Source organism: Thamnophis elegans, chromosome Z (assembly GCF_009769535.1).
Source record: "Thamnophis elegans isolate rThaEle1 chromosome Z, rThaEle1.pri, whole genome shotgun sequence".
Classification (NCBI taxonomy): domain Eukaryota; kingdom Metazoa; phylum Chordata; class Lepidosauria; order Squamata; family Colubridae; genus Thamnophis; species Thamnophis elegans.
Genome location: NC_045558.1, coordinates 60,413,800 through 60,428,529, shown reverse-complemented (window position 1 = coordinate 60,428,529; position 14,730 = coordinate 60,413,800). Strand labels below are relative to the sequence as shown.

Sequence of the window (14,730 nt, the reverse complement as noted above, 5' to 3'; positions counted from 1 at the left end):
CCTGCACCAAAGCAGGTGCATGGCCCTTCCATTCAACCAGGTATTGGAACCATCCTTTCAGCCATCAGGAATCCCAGATACTGGCAACTTCATACTCTGGCGGCTCCTCATCATCACGAGGATCTGGCTGGGGCTGATATGGTTGGCAAAGAGAACAATCCGACCGTTCAGGAACAAGGAGAGATTGATGAAAGACTGGATGGACTTGCATCGAGCGTGGCAATGTCAGGTGATAGGCGACCACATTAATGACTGCCTCAACAGGAAATGGGCCAAGGTAACTGTGGTCTAACTTCTTGACTAGCCAGTTTGATGGAAGGTGTCTAGAGGACAGCCACACTTGATCCCCCACAGTCAACGGTGGCGTTGCATACCAAGATCTGTCTGTGACTTTTTTATAGTCCTCCTTCGCTTTATCCAGATATTGTTGCACCACTTGATGGACCGCCTGTAGTTCCAACATGAAGTCCTTAGCTGTGGGGACTGGTGAATCGATGAGTGTGAGGAAAAAGAACCGAGGATGATACCCTACATTGGCCAATAACGGCGTTGTTTGCGAGGATGTATGCTGTGAATTATTGAAAGCAAACTCCACCACTGCCAGGTAGTCCACCCAATCATTTTTCTGCTGGTTCACAAAACAGCGCAGGTACTGCTCCAAGATCCCAATCACTTTCTCCATCCCTCTGTCAGTTTTGGGATGGTGCGCTGAGGACAAGCAGATCTTTACATCCAAGGCCGTCATCAGCCCTTTCCAAAACTGGGTTGTGAATTGTGTTCCTCTGTCCAACACAACCCTGTCAGGTAGGCCATGCAGCCTGAAAACATGTTGGATAAACATGTGGGCAGTGGTGCGGGCTATCAGTAATCTCCAACATGGGATAAAATGTGTCATCTTCATCAGCATGTCCACCACCACGAACACCGTGATAAATCCAGAAGATGGAGGCAAGTCCATCAGGAAGTCCATAGAAATAATCCCCCAGGGTCTCTCTGGGGTCCGAAATGGCTGAAGCAGTCCTGGAGGGGCTCCCATTGCTGACTTGGCCTGCTGACACTGTACACAAGACATGACATAAGATTGTACATCATGTCATAATTGGGGCCACCAGAAGGTACGGGAGACTAGGTTCAAGGTCTTAAAGAGGCCAAAGTGCCCCGCTGCAGGATTATCATGGCACTGGGATAGAATAAGTCCCTGAAGGGGCCCCTCTGGCACATAGAGTCTGTCTCAGTACCGCAAGAGTTCATTGGTGAATGTCCATGGGGCGGCAGGCCCCACCTTTTCCTTCCATTGTGCCACCCAATCGTCATGCCACTGCGCTTCCCGTATCTGAGGCCGTAAGTCCATAGGCTCATGAACCATGGAGAAGGACTCTATGGGCAAAACTATCCGGGTCTTTGGTACATGAATACTTGGTTTCCTTGATAGGGCATCTGCCCTTTGGTCGTGTGAACTGGGGTTGTACATCACACAGAAATTGAACCATGCAAAGAAAAGGGACCACCGGATCTGGTGTTGGTTCAATTTCCACAAGGTCTTCAGAAATTCCAAATTCCTATGGTCCGTACGGACTTCAATTTCTCAGTACAAATCTTTTTATTTCCATTTCATTCTATACAATCACATGTTTACTGTGCAACCGAGGCATATAACATTGAGTAATAAACACAGCCCTCGCTTTTATAGAAAATGCCCCCTACAATACAAACCCAATATACCGCCTTAGCCCACCATACACCCTCTTTCATCCCCCTCCAACTTTCATTCTTCCTTCTCTCATACCCCTCTACACCTACTTCCCCTCCCCCTCTATCTAACCCTAACCCTATCACTCCCTCTCTTAATCCATTCCCTCCCTTCCTTCTCCTCCTCCTCTCTCTCACTCTCTCTACTCTCCTTCTTCTTTCATTCAGCTCCTCCCTTCGGTATCTCTTACTTTCCGATATATTCAGTTTGTTCTGTTTTGACACTAACATTAATAAAAACCACAGTATACAAGTGCAATCATGCTTTAAAATTTAACACATATTATATTTCCCCCCTCCCCCCTCCCCCTAGATCCCCGCCTCCCTTCCCTCCCCCCGACTTCCCAGAGCCCATACATGGTATAACTTTTGACAATCACAGTCTAAAATATCTCTACATTGAACTCAGCTTCTTGCTGTTACCCAAATTTTTAACAATTTACGTTATTACTAATTTTAAGCATAAGCTATCTGGAATTTCCTAGTCCCGTATTTGCTTTGTATATAATCAATCCATTTTTTCCAGTCTCGTTTATACTTCTCATTTGAATGTTCTTTAAGATATGCTGAAATTTTCGCCATTTCGGCTAAGTTTGTAACCTTTAAAGTCCATTCTTGAATTGTAGGCAGGTCTTTCTTCTTCCAGTATTGCGCCACCAAAAGTCTTGCTGCCGTTATTAAGTACAGAACCAAATTAATCTCTACTGCTACGAAGTCAGTACATATACCTAGTAAAAACAGTTTGGGAGTGAATTTTATCCTTTTTTTGAAGATATTTTGCAGGATCCACCAAATTTTTATCCAAAATGCCTTAACATTACGACATGTCCACCATATATGAAAATATGTAGCATCGAAAGAACCATGTACGGACTTCAATTTGATGTCTGGCCCCCTCTAAATGATGTCTCCAGGCCTCAAACGCCACCTTAATAGCTAGTAACTCCTTCTCCCAAATGGTATAATTGTGCTCAGAAGAATTGAGTTTCCGCGAGTAATAAGCGCAAGAGAAAAGGGTACCACCGGAGGCGTGAGCCTGAAGTAACACTGCATCAGATGCATCCACCTCCACTGGGGGAGGGTCAGGATGCTTCAAAATGGGCTCTTTCATGAAGGCCTGCTTCAAGGTCTGGAATGCATATTGCTCAGCCCCCCCCAGTGAAACAGAACTTTTTTCTGCAGGAGCCGAGTGAGGGATACAGTCAGGAAAGCAAAGCTGGGGAGAAAGGTCCGAAAGTAGTTGGCAAACCCGAGGAGTCGCTGAATATCCTTCACTCACTGAGGAGATTTCCCAGATCCATTGCAATGCCTTCAGGAGAGATACGATGTCCAGGAACTCAATGGTGGACTGCCAAAACTGGCACTTCTCCAGTTTCGCATACAAGCAATTCTCACAGAGCCGTTGTAGGACCAGGTGTAGGTGCTGCCAATGGCTTTCCAGGGAGGATGAGTAAATCAAAATGTCATTGAGATAAGTGATGACAAACTATTCAAAAAAGTCCCGGAAGATGTCATTCATAAAATGTTGGAAGACAGCAGGGGCATTGGTTAGCCCAAAAGGCATGACCATATACTCAAAATGCCTATACCTGGTTCCAAATGCCGTCTTCCATTCATCCCTGGGTTGGATCCAAACAAGATTGTAGGCTCCACGCAGATTCAATTTGGTGAAAACTGTAGCCTCTCTGAGCTGCTCCAACAGTTCACAAATAAGGGGCAGAGGATATCAACTGTGCACCGTGATAGAATTGAGCCTATGGTAGTCAGAACAGAGTCTCAAATCTCCAGTCTTCTTTTTGATGAACAAGCCCGGGGCAGACAATGGTGAAGACGAGGGTCTGATAAAACTCTGAGCTAGGTTTTTGTCCAGAAAGTCCCACAATGCGGCCAACTCCAGGTTTGACATCGAAGACAAACCACCCACAGGGAGCGGCGCATCCGGAATCAAATTGATGGGGCAATCATATGGCTGGTGCGGTGGCAATGGTCTGCTTCTTGTTCACTGAACACGTCTGCAAAATCTGCTATGTCAGAAGGCAAGGACACCCTGGGTGGACTCAGCAGCTGGCCTGCACAGACATGATGGGTGTGGTCCACACATTGCAAGTCTGGAAAAGTGACAAGGTTCTGGGACCAATAGATCTGTGGGTTCTGCACCTGAAGCCAAGCCACGCCTGAGACCATGGGGAAATGCAGGCCAGAGGTAACGTAGAACTGGATGGCTTCCTCATGAGCCCCGATGACCAGGTGCAAGGGTTGCATGGTGGCCTGGATAGGCCCAGACAGAAGCACCCGGCCATCAATGGGCTCCACAAGCATAGGAGGATCTACCAGACACAGAGGAACTGCATACTTGGTCACGAACACCTCATCCATGAAGTTCGTGGTAGCCCCGGAGTCGACCAGAGCATGTGCCGGAATATCCTGCGGACTACTGGACAGGACTATTCGAGAAGCCAGGATCAGGTGTTGGGGAGGCCCGCAAGTCACTGTCTCTGAGCATAGCTCGGAATTGGTGTGCGCCCAACCCAAGGTCTCCCTTAGATCGGGCTTGGGGGTGTTTCCCAACAAAAGCTTCTGGGACTGGGGTGTAGGTCCAGTAACTGACGCCCCTTGTCTCTTCTTGGGGAAAAAGGCTGCCATGTGCCCAGGTTCCCCACAATAAAAATACAATCCCCCTAAGTGCCGTCTGTCTTTCTCCATTATTGACAAGCGGGGTTTGGCTGCACCTAATTCCATGGGCTCCTCCCATGGAGTTGGAGTCTCACGCATGGCTGGAACCACCCTGTTCTCCTGGGATGTGTGGAAAATTCCCTGCCTCTGCAACTGAGCATCAATCTGGAGACACAGATGGGCCAGTGTGTTGAACCCGCACCAGCTCATCCTGCAAGTCTTCTGACAATCCATTCTAAAATGTGTCCATAAGGGCTGCCTCATTCCAAGCTGAATCCTGGCTAAGTAGCCTAAACTCACTGATGTATTCCTGCAAGAAACCCTGGCCTTGCTTCAGAAACTTCAGATGTCGGGTAGCCATCTCTGTCTTAATGGGGTCCTCATACATTAACCTGAGGTGGTCCCAGAACTCCCTGAAGCTATCCAGCAAAGGACTAGCCTGGACCAGCAGTGGGTTAGCCCAATGAGCAGCGGAGCTGGAGAGAAGGCTAATCATAAACCCCACTTTATCTCGGTCAGTGGGGAAATCCTCCGCTCTCAAACTGATAAATAGTTGACATTGTCCCAAAAAAGCCGGAAACATGGCTTGGTTGCCATCAAATTTATCAGGCAATGCAGCCGGGCATTTCCTCCAAGGCAATAGTGGAGCAGCATGAACTTGGAGCTGAGCCACCTGGACAGCTAGAACAGCTACCTGTTGCGCAAGCAGCATGTTTTCTGCACGAAGCTGCTCTATTTTAAATTTTTAAGACATTTTTTTAAAGACATTTTATTAAGATTTATAGGCCGCCCTTTTCCCTGAGGGGACTCAGGGCGGCTTACAATCACAGGGAAGGGGGTGCAATATCAGAAGACAAACAATGTGCGAACAAAAGAAAATAATAAAACACAACTTTCATTCAACAGTCAACACTCGGGCGGGTAAATTGGGAACCTATCCCCAGGCCTGATGGGAGAGCCAGGTCTTGAGGGCTGCGCGGAAGGTCTGGATGGTGGTGAGGGTACGGATCTCGACGGGGAGGTCGTTCCACAGGGTCGGATCTGCAACAAAAAAGGCTCTCCTCCGTGTAGTCGCCAGTCGACATTGACTGGCGGATGGGATTCGGAGGAGGCCCAGTCTGTGCGATCTAATCGGTCGGAGGGAGGTAATCGGCAGAAGGCGGTCTCTCAAGTACCCAGATCCACTACCATGGAGTGCTTTAAAGGTGGTCATCAGTACCCTGAAGCGCACCCGGAGATCGACAGGTAGCCAATGCAGCTCGCGGAGGATGGGTGTAACGTGGGCGAACCGCGGTGTGCCCACTATCACTCACGCGGCTGCATTCTGGACTAACTGCAGTCGCCGGATGCACTTCAAGGGCAACCCCATGTAGAGCCCATTGCAGTATTCCAGCCTAGAGATCACAAGGGCTCGAGTGACTGTTGCGAGAGCCTCCTGGTTTAGGTAGGGCCGCAACTGACGGACCAGGCGAACCTGGGCAAATGCCCCCCTGGTCACAGCTGACAACTGGTGGTCAAAAGTCAGCTGTGGATCCAGGAGGACTCCTAGGTTGCGGACCCTATCTGAGGGGTATAAAATTTGACCCCCCAGCCTAAGTGTTGGAACATTGGCCAAATTGTTGGGAGGGAAACACAACAGCCACTCGGTCTTGTCCGGGTTGAGTACCAGTTTGTTAGCGCTCATCCAGTTCTTAACGGCCTCAAGACCCTGGCTCATCACGTCCACCGCTTCATTGAGTTGGCACGGGGCGGACAGATACAGTTGCATATCGTCCGCATATTGGTGGTATTTTATCCCGTGCCTCCGAATGATCTCGCCCAGCGGTTTCATGTATATGTTAAATAGTAGGGGGGATAAGACCGAACCCTGCGGCACCCCGCATGTTAGGGGCCTCAGGGACGATCTCTGCCCCCCGACCAACACCGACTGCGACCTGCCCGAGAGGTAGGAGGAGAACCACTGCAAAACAGTGCCTCCCACCCCCACCTCCCGCAGTCGTCGCAGAAAGATACCATGGTCGATGGTATCGAAAGCCGCTGAGAGGTCAAGGAGAACCAGGATGGACGCATAGCCTCCATCTCTGGCCCTACAGAGATCATCGGTCAATGCGACCAAAGCGGTTTCTGTGCTGTAACCAGGTCTGAAGCCGGACTGGAAGGGGTCAAGATAACTAGCTTCCTCCAAGGCCCGTTGAAGCTGGAAGGCCACCACCTTCTCCACAACCTTCCCAATAAAGGGGAGGTTGGAGACAGGACGAAAGTTGTTTAAAATGGCTGGATCCAAGGATGGTTTCTTCAGGAGGGGTCTCACCACCACCGTTTTGAGTGCGGCGGGGAAGTGCCCCTCCCGAAGGGAGGCGGTCACGACCGCCTGGATCCAGCCATGTGTCACCTCACTGCTGTTGGCAACCAGCCAGGAGGGACACGGGTCCAGAATACAGGTGGAGGCACTTACAGCTCGAATGGCCTTGTCCACATCCCCAGAGGCAACATCCTGGAACTCAACCCAGAGATGATTTGCCAAGTAATCCTCCTGTGTCTCGGCTGGGTCTACTGCGGTGGAGTCCAAGTCCGACCGAAACCGAGCCACTTTGTCCGCCAAGAACTGAGCATAGTCCTCAGCCCTACCCTGCAAGGGGTCTCCCGCATCCATCCTATTAAGGAGGGAGCGGGTGATCCTAAACAGGGCGGCTGGGCGTGACTCAGCGGACGCTACCAAGGCGGAGATGTGTGTTCTTTTGGCAGCTCTTAGTGCCCGGACGTAGTCCTTGGTGCAGGTAGTCAGAAGTGCTCGGTTCGCCTTGGACTTATCAGACCTCCACAGGTGCTCTAGGCGTCTCCTCCGGCGTTTCTTCTCCCGGAGCTCCTCGGTGAACCAAGGAGGTCTCCAGGATCCGCTGACCCGGAGGGGCCGTAGTGACGCAATCCGATCAAGAGACTCCGACGCTGCCGAGTACCAGGTGGCAACCAGAGTCTCCGCCGAACTGTGGGCGAGAGTATCAGGAATAACCCCAAGCTCCGTCTGGAACCTCAACGGGTCCATAAGTCGCCTGGGGCGGAACCACCTGGTCGGTTCCTCCTCCCTACGGTGGGGGTTTGGCCTCCGGAAGTCAAGCCTCAGTAGGCAGTGGTCTGACCACGACAGGGGTATGATCTCATTACCCCTCAGACCAAGATCACACATCCACTGCTCTGAGAGGAATACGAGGTCGAGCATGTGACCCGCTGCATGAGTTGGGCCCCGAATTACCTGGGTCAAGCCCATGGCTGTCATGGAAGCCATGAACTCCTGCGCCCCATCAGAGCGTTCACCGAGCGATGGCAAATTAAAGTCCCCCAGAACTATGAGCCTGGGGAACTCAACTGCCACCTCGGCTACTGACTCAAGGAGCGAGGGGAGGGATGCTGCAACGCAGTTGGGAGGCAGGTATGTTAGCAGCAAACCCACTTGACCCTTGAGGTCCAACTTTATCAGCAGGGACTCACACCCGACAAGCTCCGGAGCAGGGACCCTACGAGGTAACAGAGACTCCCGGATAACAATAGCCACACTGCCACCCCTTCCCTGGGCTCTCGGCTGATGAAGCACCTGAAATCCCTCTGGGCACATCTCTACAAGGGGGACTCCTCCTTCTGTGCCCAGCCAGGTTTCAGTAATACATGCCAGGTCTGCCCTCTCGTCAACAATTAAGTCCCGGACGAGGGGAGCTTTGTGTACAACAGACCTGGCATTTAGCAACAACAGCCTGAGACCAGGGTCCTGACTACTCGCGCCATCTGGTCTTGGAGTGGGACTCATAGGGCCGGAAGGAGGGATCTCTGTAATGTAGCGAACCCTCCTTCCCCGGTAATGGCTAGCCCTAAAGTCCCCGCCATGTCTGCCCCTCCCTGTAATGACCGTAATGCTCCAACCCACTCCCGTAGCAGTAGTCCCCCCAACCACCCCACTGACCCCCGCCTTCCCCGGCAGGCCCTCCGAGTCAAACATTCTCATTTATCCACCCTAGCAAATTATATGTAAATCTGCTTTAAAAGGCAGGAAACATACTGTTCTGTCCCACAAACCTCCAAATTATACTGATGCCGGCTTGGCCATCTGTCATGACTAATGAAGTAGATAAGCCACCCCTTGACTAGGAGCCCAGAAACTTATCTCTATGAAAAACCAGACTCACGGAATTCACAGACTTCTTCAAACTTAAACTGATGTTTCCTGCAAAATTCCCCTCCCATTGCTCAACCTATAAGCTCTCTGGGAGGGGGCAATCAGTAACCACTTGTGTCCTATTTCCTTCTGTGAGCATGTTTCCACAGCTGCTGTCTTCTCCTATCAGCCCTCCGCATCTGTATGTCAGAGACAACCTCCCCCTGTTCTTCCTCACTGCTCCCTGGCTCAGATGCCATCTGGTGGGCCTGTCTAATCCCTGCTCTGACTCCGAACACCCCCCAGAGTCTTCCTCAGCCTCCAGGCCAGTCCCATAATGTTCATCGCTGTCAGATTCCACCAACAGCTCAGCTGGCCGCTGCTTGGCCACAACAGATATGTTTGTATGCTCCATTAAAAATAATTGAGTCATGTTGAAAAGAAAGAATGCTGAAGGTATTCAACAACATGTTCACCAAAAAGAAGAAACACAATGAGATGAATATTCCTTCCAGTTTTGAACAGTTAGTGCATCCAAGCCATAACCATCAGAAGGTTCACAGAGCCAGGACATTTAGATAAATATCTAAAAGTCACAATTGAACCTAGTTTGCATTCAAGTTATGTAATTTGGCTCTCAGAAAACTGAATAATTGAATAATCCATCTGATTCCCCTTCCTCTCTCAATCCTTTCCCCTCCTTACATAACATATTTTTAAAATTCTGGGTCTGATTTTCAGTAAAAGATAATTTTGCATTGCTTTACAAGGTATTTATTTTGATGAAAAGTTACAATTTTCCCTTCTCATAGTTCTGAACTAGGATGATATATAACATATCTCATTTTATTTTCTTCCTTAGCAGGGTCATCTTTTAAAATTAGGAGGGAGAGGATTATTTTTAACTTTTTATTTGGTATGTTGGACATTGTAAGCCAGCCAAAGGCATTGGTAAATAGGCAATCAATGCAGTAAAAGTAACTAACATGATAAAGAAATTATCTTTCCCCAATAATTGATGTAAAATTAAAGTTGCTTGGAATTACTCTATTTATACTGTAGTTAACGGTACTTCTCAGACGAACTATTTATGTATATACTTACCTCTGGAATTATAACTAGTCCAAATATTAAGCCAAACAGAACCAGGTTTAGGCCATACATCCATCGCAGAAATATGAAATAAGATGCCACTGAAGAACCAAAATGACCTTAAAAAATAAATAAGCTTCTATTAGAAAAGTTATTGAAATTGAATTGTCCAGAGAACAGGATGGATTTGTAATGGGCTATCAATTTAAATATGAGTGTCTACTGTATGCATTCAGTTCTTTCTTCAAAGTTCTTTGGAGGATTTTGGAAGGAGCAAATGTCTCAAACTGAAATTGATTCAATCAGATTTATAATTTCCTTCAGATTAATTTACTTTTTATCACTTCCACAAACATTATTTGTCAACTTTTATATGCCCCCCCTTCATCCAATCTCAAATATCTAAAGTGTCTCAATTGATGGTAGGACTATGTCAGCCCTTTGAGGTAGACCTCATCAAGAAACAGTTTTTGCAAAACTACTGGAACTCTATTTTATTGTTCAACAGTATCAAAGTGCTATTTTGAAAAGATGTAAATGTCCTCTTATCTCATGCAGAATCAAGGCAAAGCTTTTGAGCCCCACCTCTCCCTTATAGTCCTATCTTTCCCACGGCTGAGATGTCATTTACTATGTCTTTCATCTGCTAACCACTCTTGCATTCTTTCACCATTATTATTTGCATCTTTCTTTATAGACCAGTTCCAAAAAGATTTCCATTGTTTATTTTTTAAAATAGTTTCTAAAATTGGCATGCTAAGCAAATCTAAGTAATTGCCATAAAGAAATATAATTTTCATTCTTTGCTGGAAGACTTTGATAACTTTCCCTTTCCGTCATATATCTTGGGGAAAATATATTCCCCAAATATATCTTAGGCTTTCTGCAATGTATCGTAATAGGCTGAGGAATTCTTCAAAAGAGATACTCTGTAATATGTAGTAGCATGTATGAATGAATGAAATCAGCAGACATTTGTGCATGTAACAACATCAGGGGCAAGTCAAGAAGATTTTTCCCAAACAACAAAGAGAAACTAGACTGCTTTAAAAAAAATTCAAAATTAAGTGCTATGCTTTTTTTACAGGCTTACGAAAGTTCCCACGATAGCTCAAATTGTATGGATAGGCAAGAAAATTAGTACTTACCTACATCAGTCTGTCTATTCCATCTGATGAAGTGAACTGCAGTGTATGTGTTTTAAAGGAACATAGTGGCTCAGTGGCTAAGATGCTGAGCTTGTTGATCTGAAGGTTGGAAGTTCCAACTCATGTTTCAGGCTGAGCAGCATTAGGGGGAAGAGTGTGAGAGTGGAGCTGCTCTTTTTTTCCGTGGGACAGAAGGAGAGTCCTCCACTCCTGTTCCTTTTTTGGCTGTTTGAAGAAGCCATACGGAGAAGCCCATGTGGCGCACTCTCCCTTCTCTTTGGCAGCCACCTGATTTCCAATGGGGTGAGAGGGTGGGGGGAAGAAATCCATGTTTTTCCTCCCTCTGCATGGATCCCCCCCAATTGGAAATGAGGCGGCTGTTAAAGAGAAGGGAGAGTGCGCCACGTGGGCTTCTCCCAATCCTGCACTCCAGCAAAGGAAGTGGGTAGGCGGAGCAAGCCTGGTGCGAACAAGCAGGGTGAGCGGGCGAGCGGTGACTGGGTGGGCGGGGGGAGCAAGGAAGGGGACAAGCCATGGAAGGGAGCGTTCCGGTACGCAGCCTCTGGAAGAACAGGTACGAGAAGACACACTAAATTTCACAGGTGCAGGGGTGGGTTTCAGCTGAAGCCCACCCCTGCAGACATCGTAGTGAAATGACAACATACTCATAATGAGAAAAGTTTATTTGTATGAATTATTTTGCAACCCCAGTTTCTAGGTGAATATTATCATTTTCCTTCCTTGCAGTATGAGAGGTCAAGGCTGAAAACGAAGATAAAGAGGATACTAATGCCTTAATGATGGTGATGACTACATTTAATGTAATAAAATGTTTTACTTGAATTCTGATTTGTGAATAATATTGAAAACAATTTATACATTTTGTGAAAGGGGACGGGTTTTGTGTTATGAATTGAGAATAATATTGAGACATGTAGGCTAAGTGGATAAATGTTAACTTACTTTCAACTTCTTTTATCTTCATTTCCCAAGGTATACATTGTGTCTTAAAATTATCAAAATCTCTCCTAAACTTGACCCATTTCTGGAAAGAAACAAAGCAAAATAAAATTTTTATTCAAGGCTAAATTAAAGAAAAACTTGGGAAATGTTTTAGAGTTTAAATGCTAGGGGTTTGAAAATTGAAGATGTCCTGGGCTACTAAATCTAATGCATTTCATTTAAACCTGATCCAGGGGTGAAATTTAGCAGGTTCTGACAGGTTCTGGAGAACCGGTAGCGGAAAATTTGAGTAGTTCAGAAAACCTGCAAATACCACCTCTGGCTGCACCCAGAATGGGGTGGGAATGGAGATTTTGCAGTATCCTTCCCTGCCACTCCCACCAAGCCATGCCCACAAAACGGGTATTAAAATCAATTGAAGTTTACCACTGACCTGGTCCTTCTGACTGGTTTTTCCAAGAATACCTTTTAAATGTGAATGTGACAACTGCATAGCTTACAGAGAATGATAGTTCAGTAGTTATGCAAGATTTTGTTATTTTTCTGTACCTACACAGGGGAGAGCTTCTTTAAGAATTGTAAAACTCAAATGGGGAAAAGGGTTTTGTTAATTGGCATCTTGCCTTGTCAAAACAGAAAACAACAATTTACTATGTTATTCTAAGCAGCAAAACCTTCTGTTATGACCCAGGGTTGCCTAGACAGAAGTAGGCTTTGATAGATTCCTTTATTGCTCTGCTAATTCCACAACAAACTGCCTGAAACAGCTGATAAAGTTCCACCCCAAACTTCCCTGAAAAAAGCTACCCGCAGCGCCACAAACAAAGCCAATATAATCACCAGAGCCAAACCACAAAGGCAGAGGAAGTCCAGAAAAAAGGTACAAGTCTACACAGCAAGGTCTGTAAGTTGTACACAAGACCCTAGGTCCACGGGGCAAGATCAAGAGTCCACAAGGGATAGCCGATTTCCACAGCAGAAATGTGATACAAGACAGAGTTTTTCCAAGGCTGGGGAAAGTGTATGCCAAAGGAAACAATTGTGCCTGACAAAGACAATCTGCCCCAATCTCAATGCAAATCATGTGTTCCTTATTAGGAGGAACTGGTAACTTTCTCCTGAGCAGCCTCGCAGACCTCCTTTGAATTTGCCGCCACTCTACTCTTCATGATCTTGGATTGGGGAAGGCCGCTGTTCCTTATCAGAGGGGATCTGCTGCCTCTTATTACCATTGCCTGTCTGCAGTTGACCCTCACCTGTGTCTGTGAGGACAGGCAGCTCTCCGTCTGGTGGACTACCGCCCCCAATGCCTGAGGTGCCTGGAAAGCATTGTCCTCAGACCCTGGCCTCTCTAAATATTCCAGGGGAGATGTGTCATCCCTGTTGGATGGTCCCAGTTCCTACTTCTTTTCCTCCTCCAAACTGGGATCTGATGTGGCCATGACATTTTCGGTCATCTTTATTCAAATTTGAGAAGAGGTTAAAGGAATCCTCATCCACACTGATCTCTGTAAATATTTAATATTTCAAATTGTTACCTTTCCTTCAATTATTGAAAACTCAAGAGAACCCCACAGCTTGATGGCCTGCCAGAGCTTAAGTCTGTATAATAATTTAGCACATCCAAGGTTCAAATATTCAAAGTTGGGATTCATTCCCTAACTTTATGAATTGCTGTGTACATTACAACTATTAGTTCTAGTAATAGGATTTCTAGTAAAAGATCCACTGCAAATTTTACAGTGCCAACTTTTGGGGAGGCCATAAGACAAAAGTAATAGAACTGGCCTATGTTGAAGAGCTGAAGAATTAAGAATTAAAGAATGAATGCTTATTAATATTATAGTTCAATGAATAGTCAGGAAGAAGTTCAGATTGGATTTGGCATTTTGGCATTTTTAATCCCATTGGGTTCTTTACAAGTACCTTGATAGGCAGATGTTGTATAATGGTTATAAGAATCATCACAGGATTTATGCTGTTCCAAATAAAACTGGCTGGTGGCTAACAGCAGGGAGGTGACACATGGCTGGATCCAGGCGGTTGTCACCGCCTCCCTTCGGGAGGGGCACTTCCCCGCCGTACTTAAAACGGCGGTGGTGAGACCCCTCCTGAAGAAACCATCGTTAGATCCAGCCATCTTAAACAACTTTTGTCCTGTCTCCAACCTTCCCTTTATCGGGAAGGTTGTCGAGAAGGTGGTGGCCTTTCAGCTTCAACGGGCCTTGGAGGAAGCTAGCTATCTTGACCCCTTCCAGTCCGGCTTCAGACCTGGTTACAGCACAGAAACCGCTTTGGTCGCATTGACCGATGATCTCTGGAGGGCCAGAGATGGAGGCTATGCATCCATCCTGGTTCTCCTTGACCTCTCAGCGGCTTTCGATACCATCGACCATGGTATCCTTCTGCGACGACTGCGGGAGGTGGGAGTGGGAGGCACTGTTCTGCGGTGGTTCTCCTCCTACCTCTCGGACAGGTCGCAGTCGGTGTTGGTCGGGGGGCAGAGATCGTCCCTGAGGCCCCTAACATGTGGGGTACCTCAGGGTTCGGTCCTATCCCCCCTACTATTTAACATATACATGAAACCGCTGGGCGAGATCATTCGGAGGCATGGGATAAAATACCATCAATATGCGGACGATACGCAATTGTATCTGTCCGCCCCGTGCCAACTCAATGAAGCGGTGGACGTGATGAACCAGGGTTTGGAGGCCGTTAAGAACTGGATGAGTGCTAACAAACTGGTACTCAACCCGGATAAAACCGAGTGGCTGTTGTGCTTCCCCCCCAATAATTTGGCTAATACACCAACGCTTAGGCTGGGGGGTCAAATTTTATACCCCTCAGATAGGGTCCGCAACTTAGGAGTCCTCCTGGATCCACAGCTGACTTTTGATCACCAGCTGTCGGCTGTGACCAGGGGGGCATTTGCCCAGGTTCGCCTGGTCCGCCAGTTGCGGC

The 14,730-nt window shown here is 47.2% G+C and overlaps 1 protein-coding gene across 1 annotated transcript in view; it reads right to left on the bottom strand.

Moving 5' to 3' along the window:
* Positions 1-14,730, bottom strand: part of TMC2 (transmembrane channel like 2) — a 144,322-nt gene that overhangs the window by 116,742 nt on the left and 12,850 nt on the right. The window contains exons 3-4 of the mRNA XM_032235864.1: positions 11,770-11,851; positions 9,671-9,777 (exon numbers count right to left, since the gene is read on the bottom strand). Coding sequence (XP_032091755.1) covers positions 9,671-9,777; positions 11,770-11,851 — 189 coding nt within the window. The remainder of the gene's footprint in view (positions 1-9,670; positions 9,778-11,769; positions 11,852-14,730) is intronic.